We start from the raw sequence: 24,988 nt of genomic DNA on the forward strand, positions 1-24,988 counted from the left end.
TTCTCCCACCCTTCTGTGTGGAGGTTCAGGTATATGCTGCACATAGCAGCAGAGACCACCTACTGCAGGTTCCCATGGCACTAGCAAAACAGAAGGGGAAACAAAAGCATCCTCAGGAGGGAGCTTTGGCTCCTGGGCCAAGGCAATGACGACCTGGAAGGGCTTTCCTTTCCAGTTATCCTCTCTGTGCCCATCACTTTGAAGTTTGGGATGCAACAACAAGCCAGTTGCAGCTTTCTGCTGAGTGCTCTGCAGTGGGAACTCATGCTGACCAGATGAGGAGAACACAGGGTGGCACAGCCAAGTGCACTGAGTCAGAAGGTTTGGGCTTGAAGGAAAAGAAGCAAACCCAGAGATACTGAAAGGACAAGAAAGGCAAAGGCAGAACCATCAACTCCCAGACCAGAACTGCCAGGGTTTGCCCAGGAAGGGTTGGCTGCTATGCACACTCCTGCTATGGGACTGGAAAAGCCTTAGATCCACCTCCCTTAGAACCTTCTCCTTTGCACAGCCCAGAGATGGTCTGCACAGAGCTGTGCAAACACAGAGCTGTCCCCTGCAGGGAGCTGCACACAGCAATCCTGCCCCAGCAGCTGCAGCACCTTCCCTCCAAGGAGCCAACCACAAAACTCTCACAAGCCCTCTACTGCAGTGCATCACAGAATCACAGGGGTTGGAAGGGCCCCCTGAAGCTCATCCAGTCCAAGCCCCCTGCCACAGCAGGTTCACCTAGAGCAGGTTGCACAGGACAGCATCCAGGCAGCTTTGGAATGACTCCGGAGATGGAGACTCCACCACCTCCCTGGGCAGCCTGCCCCGGTGCCCCCTGGAAGGAGAGGCAGCTTATTCCCAGCTGCAAAGCACTCTGTGCCTTGGGAGGACACTGCATCCAGGTCTGACTGAGGTGAAGACACCAAGGGCTCTGCAAGACAGAGCTGAGTGTGAAACACCAAACACCTCCCTCTGGTGCTCATCTCTCCCAGGTTAGATTCCTTCATCTCTGCTTCTCCTCCTCACTCCAACCACGCAGTGGAGAGCCAGCCACGTCCAAGCAACCTGCTGAACACATTTTATCTGCTCCTTATGGGAGAGGACCCCTGCAGCGCTGTGCCTTGTGCCTGCAGAGCTAAACTGCTAGAAACAGGTGTCTGCTGGGTGTTAAATCTATCTTCAGGCTGCTCTGGCAGCTTAAGAAACCATTAGCAGCTGCTAACGTGGTTAGCATGGCAACGTGGAGCCTAACAGCTCGACCAGCCTGCTGCCTTCACCATTTCAAAACTATCATCCCACTGGAAGCAAGAACAAATTAAAACCAAGCCCATGGAGCACCTGGCAGGCTCTTTGCTAGCAGACAGAAAGCAGGTCTCCAAATCAAAAGCATATCAGACAAATGCTCCCTGCTGTATCATTCCCACTGCTCCGGGGAGAGTGCAGCTGAGCCTCATGCCAGCACATGGCTGAGCAGCAGTGTGAGGATGAGCCAGCATGTGCCCAGGTGGCCAACAGCCTCCTGGCTTGGCTCAGCAATAGTGTGGCCAGCAGGAGCAGAGGAGTGATCACCCCCTGTGCTCAGCACTGCTGAGGCCACACCTCGAGTCCTGGGTTCAGCTTTGGGACCCACACTCCAAGAAGGACTCTGAGGGGCTGGAGCAGCTCCAAGGATCAGCAGTTACTGAGGTGAAGGGTCTGGAGATCAGGGCTGGTGAGGAGCAGCTGAGAAAACTGGGGGTGTTCAGGCTGGAGGAGGCTGAGGGGAGACCTCTTTGCTTTCCACAGCCCCCTGAACGTGGCCTGGTGCCAGCTGGGATTTGTTCTCTTCTCCTAAGGAGCAAATGACAGGACAAGAGGAAATGGCATCAAGCTGCACCAGGGAGATTTAGGTTGGACATCAGGAACAGTTTCTTCCCCAAAAGGGCTGTCAAGGGCTGGACCAGGCTGCTGAGGGCAGTGGTGGAGTCCCCATCCCTGGAGGGGTTTCAAGGCTGTGCAGATGTGGTGCTGAGCCACATGGCTCAGCAGAACACTTGGCAGTGCTGGGTGACATGGGAGGTTTATCTTAAAGGTCTTTTCCAGCAGAAGTAAAGAAGACCTCCCCTGCAGCTACACCACTCTGGAGCAACCCAAGCAAGCCCAAGGAAGCCTCAGGGATGCTCAGCCTGCTGTAGTTCAGGGTTGCTTCCATCCAGGCATTTTGCAACACGATGAGCTCAGGAGTGGCCAAAATGACTAACGGGACCTCAACACCCACAGCCTTGACCCCCAGGCACGAAGGAAGAAAGGGGGAGCAGGAGGGAGGAAGATCAAATGAGGCTCTCAGGAAATCAGAAAGCTGCTTGCCAAAAGCCCTCTGATTTGAGCAGGACCTGGTGGGCAGCGTGGGAGGGAGCAGCAGATTTGGGGCAGCTAAGGGGCACACAGCGTTAGGAGGTTGTTCTCTCCCTGCACAGCACAGGGAGATGAGCAAACAGCACAAACAAGCAGAAATGCTGCTGGTCACAGACCTGAGCTATCAGCCAAGGTTTCCAAGCCCTGAAATCTCCCTGTGGATACAAGGAGATGAACTACAGCAGCCATCCTCTGATTCAGTGCTTGAACAGCTGAACTAGCACCCAGGGCGCCGGAGATGATCAACAAGAAAGGAAAGCAGAAGTATTTCACCATGATTGGTGTCAGCAACAGCAAATGGATCTGCAAGACATCCTCTGAGTGATCCACCTCAATCCAGGAAACCTCAAGCAGATCTCCCTGCTCTGGTGAAAGTGCTGCCAGGTACCAGAGCAGCAGCAGCAGCAGAAGCCACCCGTGGCAGAAGCTGCTCTCCTCCTTCCCCAGCGCTGGGCACTCACAGAGAAGGCCACAAGTGTCCTTGGGACAGCTTCCACCAGCCCAGGTTGCTCAGGCCTCATCCAACACCTCCAGGGAGGGGGCATCCACACCCCCCCTGGGCAGCCTGTGCCAGTGTCTCACCACCCTCACTGCAAAGAATTTCTTCCCAATCTCCAATCTAAACCTGCCCTCCTCAAGCTTCAACCCATTCCCTCTCCCCCTATCACTACAAGCCTGTGTAAAAAGTCCCTTCCTGGCTTTCTTGTAGCCCCTTCAGGTACTGGCAGGCTGCTACTAAGTCTCCCTGGAGCCTTCTCTTTCCCAGGCTGAGCCCCCCCAGCTCTCTCAGCCTGTCCCAACAGCAGAGGAGCTTCAGCTCTCTGATCACTTTCCTGGCCCTCCCCTGGCCCTGCTCCATCAGGTCCCTGTGCCTCCTGTGCTGAGGGCTCCAGGGCTGCATGGAGCACTCAGGTGAGGTCTCACCAGAGCAGAGGGGCAGGACTTGATGCTCTTAGAGAGCTTCTCCAACTGAACCAATTCTTTTGAGTCTGTAAACCAGAGGTGCTCAGCAGCCACCCAGAGCAGCTTCTCCCCACCTCAAACACAAGCAGACAGACACCCAAGACAACCACCTCCAAAACACCAGCACTACACGTCTCAGAGGCATCCAAAACACCAACTTAGACTTTAGCTGCTAAAAAAGGAGGTAAATATAAAGCAGGCTGGTGCTGAGAAGCAGCCAGATGTGGCATTCATGAAGTGCTGCTCTTATTAACATACCATTTGCTGCCTTCCCTAGCCACATGTATAGATATTGCCTGTTCAACTGGGAAATCTCAGAGGCTGGCAAGACAGACACCCTTAGTAATCCCAACCAGCAGCTGCAGGAATTACTGTGGACTCCATTTTTAGGCATAAGCAAGTTTCAGAGGGGTAAGGGAGCAGAAAGGATAGAGCCCCACAAAGCAGGGTTATTTATTTTGACAGCTGCGGTTGGGTTGCTTTAGCTGCTTGTGATGGCTTGAAAAGAGACTCTGAAACCCACCCTGGAGAAGGAAGCCTCAGTGAGAGCACTTGGGGGGTGAGTGTGGAGAGCAGGCATGGCTGAGCCAGGGAATCCTGCAGGCTGGGGAAGACCCTGAAGAGCATCAGGTCCTACCTTTAACCCAGCACTGCCAGGGCACCACCACCCCATGGCCCTCAGCACCACAGCTCCAGGGCTCTGAAAGCCCTCCAGGAATGGGCACTGCACCACTGCCCTGGGCAGCCTGGGCCAGGCCTGGACAACCCTCAGGGGGAAGAAATTGTTCCTCATGTCTGACTTCACTTGCAGTGCCACACAAGTGACAGAAGTCCTCATCTGTCCCCCTCCAACACGGCTTCCAAGCCCAAATTCACCTGGGACAGCTGCAAATGTTCTTGAGAGCCCTGAGCTGCCAAGCTCAACTGTCAAGGGAACACTTTGATGGGAGAGGTACCAGGGGAGCAATCAGAAAATCCTGGGAAGGGAATTAAAGCAGCTCTCTGCTCCCAGAACTGCAACAGCCACCTCGGGGTGGTGCCGGCTGAGACCTCGCTCTACCCAAGGTAATGGCTGCAGGAATGACCCTGTGAGACCAGACCCCTGCCACAGGCCCTGCAGGAAGCTTCTGGGCGTCCACAGCCTGCTCCACAGCTGTGCCATTGCCTCAGCTCCACCTCCTCCCCCATGTCCTTTGAGCCAGGGGGCTTTGCAATGTGGTTCTGATGGATCCTCCAGCACAGAAGCATGGAATGGGTTGGGTTGGGTTGGGAAGGGACCTATGGCTCTGTGAGCAAAGACACAGGGCTGGGCATCCCCAGCAAGCTTCTACCCACAGCCACCTCCAGGACAATCCTCACACTCAGCCTGGCTGCAAGCTTCTACCTACAGCCAGCTCCAGAACAATCCTCACACCCAGCCTGGCTGCAAGCTTCTACCCACAGCCACCTCCAGGACAATCCTCACACCCAGCCTGGCTGCAAGCATCTACCCACAGCCAGCTCCAGACCAATATCTACCCACAGCCACCTCCAGACCACTCCTCACACCCAGCCTGGCTGCAAGCTTCTACCCACAGCCAGCTCCAGAACAATCCTCACACCCAGCCTGGCTGCAAGCTTCTACCCACAGCCAGCTCCAGAACAATCCTCACACCCAGCCTGGCTGCAAGCTTCTACCTACAGCCAGCTCCAGACCAATATCTACCTACAGCCAGCTCCAAACCAATATCTACCTACAGCCAGCTCCAGACCACTCCTCACACCCAGCCTGGCCTCACAAAGGCTTCCTGGTAAAGAGAGGGGGGCAAAAAGCAGCAGATTTTCCCACAAACATGACCATCCCCTGAGTTCTGCAGAGAAGCTGCCAGTTGGAAGCATTCAGTGGTTTGGTGATAACATTAGGGAGTGAGCAGCAAGACTTTCCTTCTCCCCTCACCAAGCAGCAAGCAGCCAGGGCCAGGCTGCCGGCAACTTGGGTGGTGGCTTTCCCATGCCTGTGACATCCAACCCACTCAGGAGCAGATTCTGTAGCATATCATTAGGATTTGGGCTTCTAATTGGAAGAAGCAGCCTCTTTCAGGGTTTTACATGAGCTGCTGAAATCAACCACATGAAACAAGAAAAGAGAAGAGCAGTCACCCAGGAGTGTGAGAAGTGATACTGAGCAGCCCCTGCCAGACGCCCCACACCCCGGGGCTCACACACCAGCCTGCCTCTGCCTGTGCTGCAGGAGACCCAAATGGCTTCAGTGCACAAAATGAACCACATGCAATAGTCACCAGCTCTTCTGTCCACACTCTGCAGCATTATTAACTCAGGCTGCGAGTGCCTGGGCCCCCAGACAAAGAGGGGCAGAGGGGTTTGGGGAGCACTGTGCGACAGGAAGCCAACCTGGCAGCGCAGAGCAGCAAGTACAGGTCAGGGAGATGCCACACAGGAGCCAGGCAGGGCTGGAAGGGACCTCTGGGGATCACCCAGTGCAAGCCCCTGCTCCAGCAGGGCACCCACAGCAGCTTGCCCAGGGGCACAGTGCCCAGCTGGGGCTGCCAGAGAAGGCTCCACAAGCTCTCTGGGCAGCCTGCTCCAGGGCTCCAGCAGCCTCACAGCAAAGACATTTCCAGAACCTCTGGGGGTTCCAGCTTGTGCCCACTGCCTCCTGTCCTGTTGCTGGACACGACTGAAGAGCCTGGCCCCACGCCCTTGTCCCCCAGCCTGTATCCCTTGCTGAGCATTGATCAGACCCCCCCCAGGTTCAGAGGGCCATATGAGCACAGTGCACAGAGTCATTATGCTCATTAACAATGCAAACACTTTGGAACTGCTTTGTGCTCCCTTCCCACACTGAAACAAAGCCTTTTTTGCCTCCCTTCCACGCAGGGCTTTAGTGGTGTGAGCAGCAGGCAGCCTCAGGTGGATGATAAATCACTGCAGTAAGTGGGGCTGGTGTTCAGGCTCCTTTCACACATGGTTCCAGTTACCAAATTTCAGCCCCCAGCTTCACCAAGGAGTTTCCCATTAGTGACTGAAAGTTTGCATCAAAGCCTGGATGGTTATTTCTGGTGACAAAAGGAATGCATTCCTTCAGTGACTGCTTCAGAGGTGCTGCCACCCACTCCTGAGCTCAGGCTCAGAGCAGTTGCAGGGTATCTCCCTCTCTGCTGGGACAGACTTCTGACGCAGCCCAGTTGGCTGCCTGGGCTCCAAGTGCACAGAGCAGATGGAGAGATTTGATTCTGCCACTTGGAGCTCTCAGCACAGGAAGGACCTGGAGCTGATGAAGTGGGTTCAGAAGAGGGCCACAAAGATGATCAGGAGGCTTGGAACACCTCTGCAACAAGGCCAGGCTGAGGGAGCTGGGGCTGTGCAGCCTGCAGGAGAGAAGGCTCCAGGCAGAGCTCACAGCAGCCTGCCAGCACCTGAAGGGCTGCAGGAAGGCTGCAGAGGGACTGCTCCCAAAGGGCTGCAGGGCCAGGAGCAGAGGCAATGGTTTGAAATGAGAGCAGAGCAGATTGGGATTGGAGGTGAGGAACAAGTTGTGCCCCAGGAGGCTGCTGGAGCACTGCAGCAGGTTGCCCAGGGAGGTGGTTGAGGCTCCCTGCCTGGAGCTGTTGCAGGTGAGGCTGGAGAGGGCTCTGAGCAACCTGCTCCAGGGGAGGATGTCCCTGCCCATGGCAGGGGTTGGCCTGGGTGAGCTCTGGAGCTCCCTCCCAGCCCAAACCAGTGTAGGACTCACCCCACAAGTGCCAGCTCACATGGAGGTTTCCATCAACCAGCACTCCCAAGTCCTTCTCCTCGAGACTGCCCTGGAGCCCCTCCTCTCTCAGCCTGTATCTGTGCTTGGGGCTGCCCCAGCCCAGCTGCAGGACCTTATACTTGGCTTCTTGAACTTCCCTCCAGCCTGTCAGCTGCACCACACAGCTTGGTGCCAGCTGCAGAGATGCTGAGCATGCACTGGGAACAAAACACCTGAGAAGGCTTCCAGGCACAGGACAGTCCTCCAGAGGGAAGGTGCTGACCCTTAGGGAGTGGCAGCTCTCAGCAGCTCTCTTGGGGGTCGTTTATTTATTTCTTTGTTCGATTTTGCTTGCCAAAGGAGCTCAGAATGCTGCTCCTAACTCCAAGTGAAGAGTTAAAAGGTACTCAGTGAAACCCCCCAGCTGCTTCTGGACACGACTGCACAAGGTAAGGCTGTGCAGCATCAGTGCCTCATGCCTGATAATAGCTAACAGCTGGGAAAGTATCAGGATAAATGATTGTAGCTGTGTGCCAGAGAGGCTTGGCCACATTCCCCCCTTCACTACCCAGACACCATTCCAGTGGGCTCCTGGAGCTCCCTGTGTCCCTGGGCACAGGGCTGCTATAAATCCATCCCATCACTGTCTGAGCCAGGCTGCAGAGCTGACAGGATGAGAGCAAGGCTTTGACACCACGAGCTGTGCTGTCCCCTGACACACCAAGAGCAGCAGCCCTGAGCACAGGACCCAGCAGCCCCCCAGAACCCCCTAAGGATGGGGGTTCAGCCCAGGTCTGTCTCACTCCTGTGTCTGGGGGTAGCTTTCCAAGCCCCAGTGACACCTCAGACTGAACCTCACCCCTCTGCAGCAAGGCCCCAGGCAAGGCAGCTTTAGCACTGAAAACCTTCCAACTCCTTTCCCAGGGGCTCAGCAACCATCACAGCTCTAAGTCCTGCAGCCTTCCAGGACAAAGATCTCTGTGCTGTGCCCACAGATCTGCCTGGGTGTGGAAATGGGCATGGAGCCATGCTGCTCTGTGCCAGTGCCTGCCCTGGGCACAGAAGGGTGGCACTGGGATCCTGTGGCCATGGCTGAGCTGCTGCTGTCTGGGGCTGTGTGCAGATCAGGAGCAGTGTAACCCCTGGACTCAGCACCAGTGAGGTCACAGCTCAAACACTGGGCTCAGTTTTGGACCATTCATTCCAAGAAGGACACTGAGAGGCTGGAGCAAGCCCAGAGAAGGGCAACTGAGCTGCTGAAGGGTCTGAGAGCAGGGCTGGGGAGGATTGACTGAGGGAGCCTGGAGAAAAGGAGGCTGAGGAGAGACCACCTGGCTGGAGGTGAAGAGAAAGTTCTTCACTGAGAGAGTTGTTGGCCATTGGAATGTGCTGCCCAGGGAGGTGGTGGAGTCACCGTCCCTGGAGGGGGTCAAGAGGGGACTGGATGTGGCACTTGGTGCCATGGCTTAGTCATGAGGTCTGTGGTGCCAGGTTGGACTCCATGATCTCTGAGGTCTCTTCCAACCATGGTGGCTCTGTGATTCCCTGGAAGGAGGCTGAAGTGAGGTCTGGGTTGGTCTCTTCTCCCAAGGAAGGAGTGGCAGGATGAGAGGAAACAGCCTCAAGTTGCCCCAGGGGGGGTTTAAGGTATTAGAAGAAAGCTCTTCAGTGACAGGGCTCTCAAACACTGGAAGAGGCTGCCCAGGGAGGTGGCTGATCTCCCACCCCTGGAGGAGCCTAGAGGGCAGAGATGTGGTGCTGGGGGACGTGGTTCAGCACCAGACCTGGCAGGTAGGTGAGGGTTGGACTCAGTGACCTTAAACATCTTTTCCAACCAACTAATTCTGCTTCTAAATCCTCCTGCACTTCCCAACCCCTCCCCTCTGCAGAGGGGAAAACCACGTCCCTAGGCAGCTGGGTGGTGACAGATGACAAGGCTGGAGCTGCAGGACCTATCCCTGCCTCGGGCTGCTCCCCACCCATGCCTGGAAGCCATCCCCACATGGTTTGAGCAGGCAGGTTGGAGCCCAGGCTGCCCACGCAGCGAGCTGCCCAGCCCCGGGCCAGCTCCGGGGGGGTTGAGCAATCCTTGCTGAGAGGCTCAGGCTGCAGAGCTGAAACCACAGCCTGCCCTGGGGATTCCTTCTCCTTCCTACACACAGAAGCACAAAGCTCCATCCCTGCAGGTCTTCCAGCCCAGCCTGAGGTTAGCTGCTGAATCAGAACCAGCTCAGCACGGCTCAGGCAAGCATGACACAAACCAGGAGAGCTTCCTGTGATCACCCTGCATCTCCTCCCTGTCCACAGCAAATGGCAGGTCAAGGAGCAACCTCAGAAACCTCCACACCTCAGCTCCCTGCTCCACTAACCCCTGAGCTGCTCAGTCCAGGTTTGGTGGTGGTTTCATCACCTCAGAGCCTGAAAGCATGGGAGGGAAATCAAACCCCACCACTGAAACACTGTTGGTTTAGGCTCCGTGCCTGGAGCTGAGGTCCCAGCTTCACACACAGCTCTGCAAGCACCCTGGGCAAAGTCCTGTCCCCAGCTGAGGGAGAGGGGAGAAGGTGGAAGGTGCAGTTAATGCACACAGGGCCCTCCCCACCAAAAGCTGTCCCCCACTTATGACAGGGACAAACCCTGGGGGTGGATCACTGCCTTCTGCTGAGAAGGCAGAGGAGCCACTGTTCCTCTTCCTGAGGTGATCAAACACAGCATCAGACCCCTTCCTCTTCCCCTCCTGGCCAGCAGCCTCCCCAGCCTCACTACCTGCAGCTCTCCTGCCACTCCAGGGGGGTCCTGGATGGATCAGCACAGAATGCACTGAGTTGGGAGGGACCCTTGAAGGTCACCTTGTTCAACTGCCCTGCAGGGAGCAGGGGCCTCTGCAAGCAGAGCTCAGGGCCCAGCCAGTTTGACACTGCCTGTCCCTAGTGATGGAGCCTGCACCCCCTCTGGGCATCCTGCTGCAGTGTTTCACTGCCCTCATTGTGGAGAGCTCACTCCTAATGCCCAACCTAAATCTACCCTGCTCCAGCTCCTCACCCTCGCTCCTTCTCTTACCCTGACTGTGGTGCCCTTTGCTTTTTGGGGCAGGACAAGAGGGAATGGATGGAAGCTTGAGGAGGGCAGACTGAGTGGAGATCAGGAAGAAATTCTTCCCAGTGAGGGTAGGGAGAGGCTGGCACAGGCTGCCCAGGGAGGCTGTGGATGTCCTCTCCCTGGAGGTGTGCAGCAGCAGGCTGGATGAGGCCTTGCTCAAGCTGTGCTGGTGGGAGGTGTCCCTGCCCATGGCAGGGGGGTTGGAACTGGGTGAGCTTTAGGGCCCTTTCCAGCCCAAGCCATCCTGTGTCTGTGACTGGGACAGGGCACTGGCATGCATGGAGCCACCACACCCCCCCCAAACACAAAGGAGCTGCAATAAAGGCTCCAACTGTTCCGAAGCAAGGCAGGAGAGCCAGGGTACAGCAGGGACTGCAGAGCTGGGAATTGCAGGGGGGGAGGGGGAATTTCCTTTGAAATCTGGGCCACTTATCTCTTTTGACTAACAGAAAATATGTACCTTGGCTCCTGCTCACTTCCAGACAGGACTGGGAAGAGGATGGCTTAGCGCTGCGGTTTCACCCAGCTCGGAGAGGGAAGAGCAGCCCAGGAGGAAAGGCACAGAATAAATAACTGAATGAAAGCCTGCAGCAGCTGAGGGGCAGGATGGTGCTGGATGCAACCAGAAGTACTTGGCCAGGCTGCAGCCTCCTTCAAGCAAAGCTGAGAACAAAGCTGTGAGAGCAGCCTGCAGCACCTGACGGGGCCACAAGGAAGCTGAGGAGGAAGTTCTTACAAGGAGCAGAGGCTGAGAGCCCTGGGGCTGAGAGCCTGCAGCAGAGCAGCCCCAGAGGGGAGCTGAGCAATGCTCAGCAACAGATAAAGGAGCTGGGGGGAGCAAGGGGCTGGGGCCAGGCTCTGCTCAGTGCTGCCCAGGGACAGCACAAGGGGCACAAACTGGAGCCCAGGAGGTTCCATCTGAGCAGGAGGAGAAGCTTCTTTCTCCCCTCACCACACTCCAACTGACCTCCTTAAACTCCACCTAAGAAGCAGGCCTGGGGCTGGGCTTGCCCTGTCCTACACTGGACACAGCCCCTGGGTTCTTAGGCAGTGTTAAAGCTCAGCCCCCAGGGGGTTTGGGGCTGGGCAGCATCTCCCTTGCCTGGCATGAGCCTGGAGCAGTATTTTTCACCTTTGGCAGGAGAAATGGCTCCTTTGGGGTTTTGCTGCCAGGACTTCAGCTCCTGCAGCTCTCCCCCCACGCTGCAGGGCTCAGGCAGATCAGACACATCACTGCTGAGGACAGCCTCCCCCTCCTGCAGGGCCACCACACCGTGCATCCCAGCATGGTGAAGGTTGGAAGGGACCTCTGGGCATCACCCAGCCCAAGCCCTGCTCCAGCAGGGCACCCTCAGCAGCTTGCCCAGGAGCACAGTGCCCAGGGGATCTTCTCAGTGCTCAGCAAGACCTCAAGGGTGGGGAGCAAGAGGATGGGGCCAGGCTGCTTCCAGGGGTGCCTGGAGCTGGGGCAAGGGGCAGTGGACACAATCTGGAACCCAGGAATTCTGTCTCAACATGGCAGAAGCCTCCAGCAGGGTGCCCAGAGAGGCTGGGGAGTCCACATCTCTGCAGACACTCAGAGCCCACCTGGACATGCCCGTGTGACCTCCTCTGTGTGACTCTGCCTGGGCAGGGGGCTTGGATCCAGTCCCCAGAGGTCCTTTCCAAGCCCTGCCATGCTGTGAGCATTCTCTCAGCCACACCAACAACAGAGACCTGCTTTGCAATGGTGATCAACCTTTTTCCAAGCCATGGGAGCCAAGGATCCAACTTCTCTTCTGTTCAGCTTCACCCTGGGAACACACTAAGGCCTGAGCTTCACTCCTGGGGAGCTCCACTGCTGCCAGCCCCCCAGCCCCGCTCCCTGACTCCAGAGGAAAGCCTCTGCCTGCAAAAAGCATGTTTTGTTTGTTGCCCTTTGCTGAAGGCTGGGACAAAAGTCAGTCACAGCAGCTAGGGAGAAACAATCAGCTTGGGGAAAGGCTCTCCCAGCTCCTGCAAGGCCAGCACTCCCCTCCCACCCACCCACATTCCTGCACCGAGAGACAGCCCCAGCCCAGCCGCGGGCAGCAGGGGTGGGCAGCCAGGCACACACAGCCCCAGCCCCCCAGGGCTTGCAAGGGACCTCTGGGCATCACCCAGCCCCACCCAAGCACCCCCAGCAGCTTGCCCACGATTCACAATGCCCACCTGGGGGGTGGAAGCTCTCCAGACCAGGAGAGTCCACAACCTCTCTGGGCAGCCTGGTCCAGGCTCCAGCAGCCTCACACCAAAGAAGTTTCTCCTCCTGCTCAGATGGAACCTCCTGGGCTCCAGTTTGTGCCCCCTGCCCCTTGTGCTGTCCCTGGGCACCCCTGAGCAGAGCCTGGCCCCAGCCTCTTGCCCCCCAGCCTTTAGCTCTTGCTGAGCATTGCTCAGCTCCCCTCTGGGGCTGCTCTGCTGCAGGCTCTCAGCCTCTGCTCCTCACAGAGCTGCTCCAGGCCCCTCAGCAGCTCTGCAGCCTCCACTGGACTCTTTCCAAGCAGTTCTCTCTCTCTCTTGAGCTGGGAAGCCCAGAACCCTGGAGGGGTTCAAGGAGGGATTGGATGTGGCACTTGGTGCCATGGTCTGGTCATGAGGTCTGTGGTGACAGCTTGGACTCGATGACCTTTGAGGTCTCTTCCAACCTTGGTGATTCTGTGAACTGGACCCAGGCCCCAGCAGGGCAGAGCAGAGGAGGAGGAGAAGCTCCCTTGAGCTGCTGGTCAGCAGAAACAACTCCCATGGAAAGATCTGGCTCGAAGGAGCTCTGCACTCCTTGCAGCAGCACCCTTTCCAGCAGTCCTTGTTAAGAAGCATCTTATCCCTTAAGATCATTTGCATAATTGCTGCACTCAAAGGCACTACTTTGCAGTAATAACTTTAATAGCAGATTTTTCCTTAAACATCCTTCTTCCAAGGTTGGTGCACCCATGTGCCAGGGAAAATAAAGGCAAGGGGTGACACTCAGGAACCACATGGGGTGGAGAGGGACCAGTTGCTTTTTGTCTGTGCTTTGTTTATGCTTTATGATGCTCAGTGTCCCCCAGAACCTAAGGCTTTGTCACTCATGTTGAGGCTCTGGCCAGCCTGCTCTAGTGTGAGGTGTCCCTGCCCCTGGCAGGGGGCTTGGGACTAGATGATCCTTGGGGTCCCTTCCAGCTCTGATTCTATGAGGTGGAACCTCCTGTGCTGTAGTTTCCATCCACTGCTCCTTGTCCTGTCCCAGGGCACAAGTGAGCAGAGGCTGTCCCTGTCCCTTCCCTCCTGACACCCAGCCCTCAGATATTTGTAGACATTTCTGATGGCTTTGTCCACCTCATCTGCTCCAAGGCCAGGCTGAGGGAGCTGGGGAGGTGCAGCCTGAAGAAGAGGAGGCTCCAAGGAGACCTGACAGCAGCCTGCTAGTACCTGAAGGGGGCTAAAGGAAGGATGGGGAGAGACTGTTTGCAAAGGCCTGCAGGGACAGGACGAGGGAGAATGTCTTCAAACTAGAGCAGAGCAGATTTAGATGGGATGTTAGGAACAAGTTCTTCACTGAGAAGGTGCTGGAACACTGGAACAGGTTGCCCAGGGAGGTGGCTGAGGTCCCATCCCTGGAGCCATTCAAGGTAAGGCTCAATGAGGCTCCGAGCAACCTGATCCAGTGGAGGACGTCCCTGCTGCCTGCAGGGGGTTGGACTGGATGACTTTGGAGGTGCCTTCCAACCCAGGCCATTCTGTGATTCTACCATTCCAGGTCTGCAGGGCACCTCCTTCACCACCTAGCAGCAGGCTCTGGGAGAAGGCTCCCCCTTAACCGAGGTGCTGGGAGGAGCGAGGCCCGGAGGGAGGCTCGGTGCCCTCTAAGGCAGGCCTAATGCAATTAAAAGGAAACACCCTGGTGAACATGGAGAGAGGCTGGGGAGAGAATCAGACAAGCTATAAATCCACGCAGAGGATATGAATACCATGCAGGCTGCAGCGTTAGGGTTAACCAGCGGGTCTGGAAGCAGTTTAGAGCAAACCTGGCGTGGCCAGGGGCCAGCTCGAGCGGAGTGGCTTTCTGGGCTAATCGTTTCCTTCAGGCAGGCCACTCCAGCACACTAATAGGTTTTAATAAAAACTTCCAATTGGGCCAGTAAACCCCTCATTAAGCTGTTTTTAAAGCATGAATTTAAGAGCGGCGAGGGGAAGAGGTCAGGAGGAGTATTTAATTCACAACGGCTGGCAGAAGGTGCTGTTGTGATTGAAAACACCAGGGTTCAAGTGTCCAGGGCCACATAAACATCCGACTCTGTCACTAGACCTGCTTAAGTGACAGCTTGAAAAATAGATTTAATAAGACAGAGAGAAAAGTTTCCCACTCTTGCAGCAGCAGCAGCAGCGGCAGCGGGAGCAGCCGGGAACGGGAGAGCAGCCCTGTCCCTTCCACCTCACCGGGCAGGGGGCAAGGGGGAAGCAACAGCAGCCTGTGGCCAGCCGGGTGTTCAGCCCCACAGCCCTGCCCAGGGGCTCCCTGGCCTCCTGCTGTGAGCAGGAGGAAGTTCTGCAGGAAGAGCACAGAGCAACCTGTCCCCCAGCTCCTGCTGCCCCCGTCTCTCCCACACGCCGCCTGTGCCGCCGGCACGACAAGTGCCACCCAGAGCGGGCACGGTGCTCCTGTGCTCCACCAAGGGATTCTCTCCTGCTTGGGCAACCTCCCACCCACCACACAGCCGCTGCAGATGGGGCTGCAGGACAGAGGGCTCGGCTCCAGGCACCACTCGGCACAGCCAGCCTCACCTCACACAGCCGCGGAACGCAGCGGCTTGGGAGGGAGCCTCGAAGGTCACCCAGCCCAACCCAAGCTCTGCTCACTGCAGGGCAGCTGGACTGGATGACCTCTGAGGCTGCCTCCCAACCCAGGCCATGCTATGATTCCATCCCCACTAGATCAGGTCGCTCAGGGCCACCAGTTAATCAGTTAGTGTCAGTTAAACTGAGCCTCGGACCAGCACTGGGCAAGTCTGACCTCAATCATTTCAACTCACTCTCGTTTTCTTCCATGCCCACAGTGCTGGTCACCAATACAGAGCCACAGAATGCTTTTGCTTGGGAAAGGCCTTTAAGATCAAGTCCAACCCTGCTCTAACTTCACCAAGTAGGATGCAAAGCCACCTTCCCCAGCACCACATCTCTGCACCTTTTAAACCCCTCCAGGGCTGGGGATTCAACCACCTCCCTGAGCAGCCTGTTCCAGAACCCTTGCAGTGAAGCAATTTGTTCTAATATCCAACCTCAACTCCCTCTGGTGCAACTTGAAGCCATTTTTTTTCCTGTCCTGTTACTAGGGAGGAGAGAGATCAACCCTCACCTCCCCACAGCCTTCTTTCAGGTGGTCGTAGAGACCAACCAAAGGAAAACTTTGCTCCTTCCTTGGAAAGGATTGCTCACAAGAGGAGAAGCATCTCCATCTCGCACAGCAAGAGCCAGAACCCCAGCTGTGCTCTCTGAGCATTTAATTTGATGTCAGTGCACATCTAAAATTCAAGATCCCTGAAGACCTTTTAAAAGAAAATCCTCCTTGGAACAATTTGCATTGAAGTCAAGAGTGAGGCTTTAACAAGTAATGGAGGATTACATACACTCAGCTCTCAACTTCTTATTCTCCTCCTAATCAAAACAGACTTCATCTGAAATTCTGAGCTGAGAGATGCAGCAGGAAATTGGGGGGGGGGGGGGGGGGGAGGGGAGAGGCATTGGTATGAGCTAAATAATTTACTTGTTCCATGTTGAGAGATAAAGGAAGAAACATGGAGCTGAACTCAACCTCCAGTGACTGACTTCACTCCTCACCAAAATTAAGGAAGCTTAATGTAATAAAAAGGGGGGGAGGGAGCTGTGTTAAAATATGCTTCCAATTCCAGCCATACAGTTGGCTTGCAAAGAGTGCTGAAGCAAGGCTCCCTGGAACCATCCCTGAGGAAACATTTGCTTTGGCTCCAAACAGGACACTTTTGTGCAGCAAGTGTCAAAATAAGATCAGCTGCTCCTCAATCCTTTCTGTTTAATAATCCCAGGGCTAGGCACAAGGTAAACAAACAGCCCTCTCCCTTCTCCCTCTTCCTTGCTGGGAATCCAACCCCAAGAGGGATCTGACAGCCATGAAGGGGATGTGGAGGCAGGATCTCCCCCAGACACTTCCATCAGCCCTCCAGTGCTTGAAGGGGGCTTCAGGAGAGCTGCAGAGGGACTTCTGACAAAGGCATGGAGCACCAGCACAGGACGAGGAGCAATGGCTTCAGACTGGAAGCAGCTCAGTTCACAAGAGCCATCAGGAAGAAATTCTTCCCAAGGAGGATGAGGCAGCACTGGAACAGATTGTCCAGAAAAGCTGTGGAGGCTCCCAGTAAGGCCTTTGACACCGTCCCCCATAGCAAACTGCTGGCCAAGCTGTCAGCCCATGGCTTGGACGGGAGCACACTGCGATGGGTTAGGAACTGGCTGGAGGGCCGAGCCCAGAGAGTGGTGGTGAATGGTGCCACATCCAGCTGGCAACCAGTCACTAGTGGTGTGCCCCAGGGATCAGTGCTGGGCCCTGTGCTCTTTAACATCTTTATTGATGATCTGGATGAGGGCATTGAGTCCATCATCAGTAAATTTGCTGACGACACCAAGCTGGGGGCAAGAGTTGATCTGCTGGAGGGTAGAGAGGCTCTGCAGAGAGACCTCGACAGGCTGGACAGATGGGCAGAGGCCAAGGGCAGGAGATTGAACACATCCAAGTGCCAGGTGCTGCACATTGGCCACAACAACCCCAGGCAGTGCTACAGGCTGGGCTCAGAGTGGCTAGAGAGCAGCCAGGCAGAGAGGGATCTGGGGGTGCTGGTTGATGGTAGGCTTAACATGAGCCTGCAGTGTGCCCAGGCAGCCAAGAGGGCAAATGGCATCCTGGCCTGCATCAAGAACAGTGTGGCCAGCAGGAGCAGGGAGGTCATTCTGCCCCTGTACACTGCACTGGTTAGGCCACACCTCGAGTACTGTGTCCAGTTCTGGGCCCCTCAGTTTAGGAAGGAGGTTGACTTGCTGGAACGAGTCCAGAGAAGAGCAACAAAGTTGGTGAGGGGCTTGGAACACAGCCCTGTGAGGAGAGGCTGAGGGAGCTGGGGCTGCTTAGCCTGGAGAAGAGGAGACTTAGGGGTGACCTTATCACTCTCTACAACTACCTGAAGGGAGGTTGTAGACAGGCTGATGATGGTCTCTTCTCCCAGGCACCCAGTACCAGAACAAGAGGACACAGTCTCAAGCTGCGCCAGGGGAGGTTCAGGTTGGATGTTAGGAAGAAGTTCTATACAGAAAGAGTGATTGCGCTATGGAATGGGCTGCCCGGGGAGGTGGTGGAGTCGCCGTCATTGAAGGTGTTCAGAAGGAGACTTGATGGGGTGCTTGGTGCCATGGGTTAGCTGTTTGGGTGGGTTGGATTGGTTGATGGGTTGGACACGATGATCTTGAAGGTCTCTTCCAACCTGGTTTGGTTTATTCTAATAATAAAGGTTTTATTCTATTCTAGTATTCACAATCAGGCTGTATGGAGCCCTGAGCAACCTGGTCTAGTAAGGAGCTGCCCATGGCAGGGGCATTTGGAACCAGACTCCAGGCCAAACCATCCTATGACCACTTTCCCACACCTGGATTTTCCCTCTGCAGAGGATGTGGCTGCTCATTGCAACTCATGGGATCTTTGCAGCCTTGCTGCAGCTCTCTTTACCTTCCCACTCCTTTGACTAACAGCTCAGGGCAGACTCAGGGTCACCAAACTGCCTTCTGAATGTCTGCAGCTACTGAACACAGTAAGATGACAGAAGGGAAGAAAGGAGACAAGAAAGGCTGTAAGGGAGCATCACCTCTTTGAGAGGCTGTTAGAAGAGAGATGATAAATCACTGTATTAAATCAGGCTTGAGGGTGTCTCAGACAGAAGCATCATCAGGAACTACAGCTCTAGGAGTGCACCTTTGCTCAGAAAGCAACAGAAACAGCACAGCTGTCAGCACCACAAACCTCCCAAAGTAGCTTTGGTATCCTACAGAGTTAGGGGAGGAGATGCCCTTAAGGGCAGCCTGCTCCAGGCCTCCAGCAGCCTCACACCAAAGAAGTTTCTCCTCCTGCTCAGATGGAACCTCCTGGGGTCCAGTTTGTGCCCCCTGCCCCTTTTCCTGTCCCTGGGCACCACTGGGCAGAGTCTGGCCCCAGCCTCTTGCCCCCCAGCCTTTAGCTCTTGCTGAGCATTGCCCAGCTCCCCTCTGGGGCTGCTCATAGTTCTTCCTCATGTTTAGGCCAGCTGCTCCTCTCTCCTGGCCAGGAGCTTCACACACCTGAGCTGTGCCTACCCCCCAGGAGGGACCCAACACAAACCCACCCCATGGCTCACCAAAACACATCACACTACATCTGAAGCCAGATCTCTACCCAAATAACAATAAATAAAGCTGAGAAGTTATTACAGCTCAGCTCTTTTCAGAGCAGCCCTCAGCCTGGGGCTGACAGCAGCCCAGGATTTGCATTGCCGAGCACCTCTTCACCTTTCCAAGATGAATAGCCCAAGGTGGCTGCTGCTTTGCACTCTGAGAGCTCCTGCATGGCTGTTTCACAGTTCATTCCCTCAAGTGAAGAGTGGTTTTAATAACTGTTACCTGACAGGAGCAAGAGCAAAGAGCAAAACCTGTGGCAATGCTGCTTGATCCCATTTGGCCTAACAGCTTGTTGCTATTTCCAGACCCTGGAGTTCTTTAAAATTCATAGGGACAGCCTGGAGTTTTAACAGAAGCTACCAAACTCCAGCCCAAGATGCATCAAAAAAAGCACATTTCCTGGAGGAGAGCAGGAAACAGTCAGCATTTATAGAGGTCTCTCCAGGAATTGTAAGATCTTGCTTTGAAGTAGATGCTACCAAAGAGCAAGGCCTCCAGAGCTCAGCAGTATTTAATGCACCTCTTACAGCCATGGATGACAATGTTGTTGTTTCAGCTATATTATAACACAAATATTGTGGTTTTCCTGTATTCTAACCAAAGTAACTCAGGATTTACATCTCATTCATCTCATTCAGAAGTAGCCCTTAAGCCAAGAACAAGGCAGGGAGAGACCCTACTGCGTACAAAGGGCCTCAGTAATCCTCATAGGGTGGCTCTCCAGTTGGGACAGAAAGAAAGGCCAAGGACAGATAAAACACCACATGCAAGAAGCAGCTTTGCTACAGCTATCAGTGAGAGTGAGAGCAGAAAACACACACAGAGCCCAGCTCTGGAGCCCTCAGCACAGGAGGGACCTGGAGCTGATGGAGTAGGGCCAGAGGAGGCCAAGAAAATGCTCAGGGGTCTGGAGCAGCTCTGCTGCAAGGCCAGGCTGAGGGAGCTGGGGCTGTGCAGCCTGGAGAAGAGAAGGCTCCAGGGATAGCTAAGAGCAGCCTGAAGAGCTCCAAGAAGGCTGCAGAGGGACTGTTCCCAAAGGGCTGCAGGGACAGGAGCAGAGGCAATGGATTGAAATGAGAGCAGAGCAGATTGGGATTGGAGGTGAGGAACAAGCAGGAAAGGAGATGATTATGAGCAAGAGCTTCTCAGCATTCAGACAGAACACCAGTGGGAGAGGAAATGGAATCTGGGAGGACCACGCTCCCTCCAGATGCTGCCCTTCAGACCTCACCTTCTTTGGTTGCCTCAGGCTTATTTCATTATCCATCTTCAATGTCTCCTTCCAAAGGAGGCACTTGGGACTCCCACAGCCCTCCCCCCAGTCTCCTCAAACCTCAGTCCACCACTCCTCCCTTCCTGAAGGGCAGAGGAGCAGAAAGAAATTCAGTGAGAGGCAGAGGAGGGAAGGAGTGGCAGCTTCAGAGGGAAGGAGGACTCGAGCAAGCTGGAGCGATGCAAAAGCTACATACCCACAAAGGCACCAAGAAACTCTAACTGCAGAGGGCTTTCCTCATCTTAGCACTTACCAAAGGAATACCTGCAAAACAAAATGAGGTACAGAAAGAAATGAGTTAACTGCAACCTGTGGCAACAGACTCTAGGAACCTGTCTAGCAGGAGAGCCTTGTTTCACACTGCCCAAGTTTCCAGGTTCAAGCAACTCTGTCAAGGGGCACAGGAAAATGCCTTGGATCATGAAACTGAATCACAGGAGGGGTTGGAAAGGACCTTAAAGATCATCCAGTTCCAACCCCCCCTGCCATGGGCAGGGACACCTCCCACCAGCCCAGGCTGCTCCAGGCCTCATCCAGCCTGGTCTTGAGCACCTCCAAGGAGGGGACAGCCACAGCCTCCCTGGGCAGCCTGTGCCAGAGTCTCCCCACTTGAGAGAGTCCAACAGAGGCTACAGGGATGCTCACTGCCCTGTGAGGAGAAGTGGCTGAGGGACCTGGGGCTGTGTAGTTCAGAGAAGAGAAGACTGAGAGGGCATTTAATCAATGTTTATCAATATCTGAGGGCTGGGGGTCAGGAGGGAGGGGACAGGCTCTGCTCAGCTGCACCCTGGGTAGGACAAGGGGCAATGGATAGGAACTCTGGCACAGGAGGTTCCACCTCAACACGAGGAGGAACTTCTGCACTGGGAGGGTCCCAGAGCCCTGGAGCAGGCTGCCCAGGGAGGTTGTGGAGTCTCCTGCTCTGGAGCCTTCCCAGCCCTGTCTGGATGTGTTCTGTGTGACCTGTGCTGGATTCTATGCTCCTGCTCTGGCAGGGGAGTTGGACTTGATCTCCAGGGGTCCCTTCCAACCCCTGACATCCTCTGATCCTGTGACCAGCCTCACTCTAAAGAATTTCTTCCTCATCTCCAGTCTAATTCTCCACTCTCCCAGCTAAAATCCATTGCCCTTCATCCTGTCATTACAACCCCTTGTCAAAAGCCCCTCTCTAGCTTCCTTGTGGGTCCCCTTGATGCAGGCTACTGACACACAGAGTACAACAACTCTAACACACCCACCCCAAGCTCAACTCTAACACACACACATCCCCCCCAAGCCTTCACCTCCTGAGCAGCAGTGGCTCCTTATGAAGATGTCTGTCACTAAGGACGACCTAACTCTGCTGCTCTCCGCCCCACTTGTGGTGCAGTCAAAGGAAAGAGTAATTCCTGCAAGTTTGTTTCTTGGCAGAAGTTAAGAACCCCCTGAGGCTCATTTAAAACACACACCCCCATCCCTCCCCCCAGATGAGGCATTAATAGAATACTGTATTCTTCTGAACCACATGAAGCCTTCTGACGTGTGTCTGGTGCTGATTACATCAACCTGGGCTCCCTCTCTCGCCTTGTGATGACAGCCAGGCACTTGGGAATTTATTTCTCTGAAGAAGCCTGAGATGCAAATGCCAAGGACCCAAACCAAATGGCCCCCTCCAAACACAGAGAGGCAGCACAGCTTCCTGGAGGGGCTCTAGGAGGGGGTTCTTTTACAGGGACAAACAGGCAGGGACTCAATTTCCCCACACTCCAGGCTGTAGTTTGGAGCCTCATGAACGATCTTCAGCCTCAAGCTCCTCTTCCTCCTCTCTGTGGAGGGGACTGAGAGACCTGGAGCTGTTTAGTCTGGAAAAGAGAAGCATCTTGATCAGAGAGCATCTGATCAAGGTCTATGAATAGGAGAGGGGTGGGTGTGAGGAGGAAGGGGCCAGGGTGGGCATGAGGACCAAGGGGCCAGGGTGGGCATCAGTGGTGCCCAGTGATAGGACAATAAACAATAGGTACAAGCTGGAAGCCAGGAAGTTCCACTTCAACATGAGGAGAAACTTCTTCACTGTGAGGGTGACAGAGCCCTGGAGCAGGCTGCCCAGAGAGGTTGTGGAGTCTCCTTCCCTGGGGACTTTGAGAACCCACCTGGATGTGTTCCTGGGTGCCCTGCCCTGGGTGGTGCTGCTCAGGCAGGGGGCTTGGGCTGGATGATCTCTGGAGCTCCCTTCCAGCCCCTGACATTCTGTGAGTCTGAGATTTGGATTTACCAAAAGCCAAACAAAAAAGGCTTTTCTCCCTCCTGGCTGCCTTGGCACTTGGAAGATGAGAGAGATAAAAACAGCTATCCAGTTTGGTAGGACTGAGGGTTGCTCTCTCTCATTTCAAACCACTGCCCCTTGTCCAGGCCTTTGCAAGCAGTCCCTCTGCAGGGACCCCCAAGACAGAGCTGTGTGAGATGATTCTGTAAGCAGTGATGGAGACTCCCCCCTCCCTCTCCAGGTGTTCTCAGGGCTCCTCCATGTGTACATTTGGAAGGCTTTTTCACAGGTCTAACCTACATCTTCCTTTCCACCACCTAAACCAACAGTTTCTCCACCCCCTCTGCTGCCTTCTCCCCATGAGAATCACAGAATCATTTTGGTTGGAAGAGACCTTGAAGATCATCCAGCCCAAACATTAACTCAGCACTGCTAGGTCACCACTAAACCACACTCCTCAGCACATCTACTTGAAGATCTTTGTCTCCACTCCCATTTCTCAGCTACTCAAACTCAGCTCTTTCAGCTTTCCACCACTTTCTTCCCCCCCACCAAGGACAGTGCCTCTTTCCTACCCAGCAAGGGGCCATGGCCACCTCCAGAGCAAGGTGAAAGCTAGACACAAGATGCTGGCTGACACCTCCCCAGCTCCAAGATGCAGCAAACCTCACCCCACTGCTGCCTTGCCTGTGGCACTCCTAACAGCAACTCACTCACAGCCCTGAAAGCTTCTTTGGTGAACCACAATGGCCCAACCAAATTAAAGCTGTAAACACTTGAGGACACCAAAGAAACCCCAACCACCCCACATCTTCTCAGGGCAGGTCTGTGGGAAGTGCTTGGGCACCTGGAGACCCAAGCTCCTCAGCAGCCTGCCTCCAGACAGAGCAGCCTGCTGGCAACCACCGCCTGCAAGAGGTGGGGAGTCCATCACCATGAGGTGACAGCAGTAGTCTCTGGCACCATCCACTTCAGAGCATCATTAACTGGCAAGTGTGGGGGCAAGAAGCATTTTTGACAGCTGGTTTCAGTTGCTGCCAAGCCTTTAGCACTGCACAGTGGTGGCAGGGGGGAGGAAATAAGCTGGAATGGGAGTAAATGAAACCATCCCTCTGGTTTCTGGATTCACTTTATTGTGGTCACAGATCCCTAAAAACTGGGATTCTGTGCTCTGTAATTACCACATCCACATTTACATGGAAGGAGCAGGGACAACGTTAGAAGAGTGCTCAAGGATGAGGTTTGCTCTGGGGTTCTGCACATGGTGCTGGGAAAGGTGCCTGAGCAGAGCTGCAGCCCAGCAGTGGAGGGGGAGCGGGCTGGGGAGTGGGCTGGGCTGCCTCCTGGAGCCACAGCCATGCTCCATCCCATGCAGCCATCACCTGGTCAGGCACATCACCTGGCTCTGCCCAGCTCTGAGCAAGCAGAAGCTCCCAGGTGTCACTGAAGGACCACTACAGCTGCCCCTTGCAAAGCTGGCACCAGGCTGGGTTAAGAAGCCAGATGTCAGCTTCTGAGGTGCTCACTTCAAGGAAGACATTGGGGTGCTGAAGAGTGTCCAGAGATGGACAGCAGAGATGGAGAAAGGCCTAGAGCACAATCTGGTGAGGAACAAGAGAGGGAGCTGGGGGTGTTCAGCCTGGAGAAGGCTCCAGGGAGACCTAATAGCAGTCTGGCCCCAGCCTCTTGCCCCCCAGCCTTTAGCTCCTGCTGAGCATTGCTCAGCTCCCCTCTGGGGCTGCTCTTCCCCAGGCTCTCAGCCCCAGGGCTCTCAGCCTTTGCTCCTCACAGAGCTGCTCCAGGCCCCTCAGCATCTCTGTAGCCTCCTCTGGACTCTCCCCAGCAGCTCCCATTCTGCTGACTGAAGGCAACTCCCAGAGCAGGGCTCCAGGTTTCAGGGGGCATTTCCCCTACAGTCCAGTCCTAAAGCCACGACCTGCCCTAATGCAGGCTTCCATCTACTGTCTACTTCTGCCCCTGGCTGCAGAGTCCCTTGCCTCCCTCCCCCAGGCCAGAGTGCTGCTGCTCCCCCAGGCAGAGCCACAGCACCTCTCCAGGGACATGGCTTAGCCCTGCAGCGAAAGCCCAGCCAAGAGCCAGCCCTGCTGGTAGCAAGTCCTGCTCTCAAGGCTCAATTTCTGGATTAAGATCCTTAGGGAAGTTAGTAAACACAGATCCCACCACAGCTTGGCCCCTTCCCTAACCCCTGCTCGCTTTTCAGTGGTACCAGGCCCTGCATTAACATTCTTTCCAACCACAGCTGCTGGAGGAGTGAGCTGAGTTAAAGCCCCTGGCCGTGTGCTGAGCAGCCTGGGTGCAGGAAGCTGTTTGGCAACTCCCAGGCTGCAACAAGCATGAAAAAGCATCATGAAGAAACCCAACCCAACCCCAGAGCATTATTCATTCTTTGCCTCAATCTTTCAGACCCAAGTCCACGCTCTGGATGCAGCTGGCAATTCGATGTGCCAGATAAGAAGCAGCTGAAGACAGCAAACATCTTTGCCTGGGTCCTCTGGCAGAGCCCTGTGGTCCAGCAGAGGCTGCACAGCCACACCACTGACCACAGCACCTCCTGCCCATCTCTCTGCTCTCGTTTCCTCATCAGCCAGGGCTTGCAGAAGCGATTGGAGTCCAGAGGTGGAGGCTGGAGCTGGGTTGAGTTGGATCTGCTGCTGCCAGTCAGCACCAGGCTGCTGCCATGCCAGCTTCCAAGTGAAATGCTGGCTGCAGCAAAGTGCCACAGGGCTGGAAGGACAGGCTGTGACATGAGAGGCTGCCTCCTCTGCTCTCTGCTTCTGGGTTCAGGTCAGGGGTTGGCTGCTTCTGTGTTTTGCTGTGCTGAGGG

The 24,988-nt window shown here is 55.3% G+C and overlaps 1 protein-coding gene across 2 annotated transcripts in view; it reads right to left on the bottom strand.

Annotated features, from left to right (window-relative positions):
- The window catches only part of LOC137456702 (lipase maturation factor 1-like), a 177,988-nt gene that overhangs the window by 132,902 nt on the left and 20,098 nt on the right, over positions 1–24,988 (bottom strand). The window contains exon 3 of one of the 2 annotated variants that reach the window (XM_068168281.1): positions 20,155–20,165. The exons of the other annotated variant lie outside the window; for it this stretch is intronic. Coding sequence (XP_068024382.1) covers positions 20,155–20,165 — 11 coding nt within the window. The remainder of the gene's footprint in view (positions 1–20,154; positions 20,166–24,988) is intronic. 2 annotated transcript variants of the gene reach the window in all.

This window comes from Melanerpes formicivorus, unplaced genomic scaffold (genome assembly GCF_026170545.1).
Source record: "Melanerpes formicivorus ecotype bairdi unplaced genomic scaffold, bMelFor1.0.p_v2 SCAF_135, whole genome shotgun sequence".
NCBI classification, from domain to species: domain Eukaryota; kingdom Metazoa; phylum Chordata; class Aves; order Piciformes; family Picidae; genus Melanerpes; species Melanerpes formicivorus.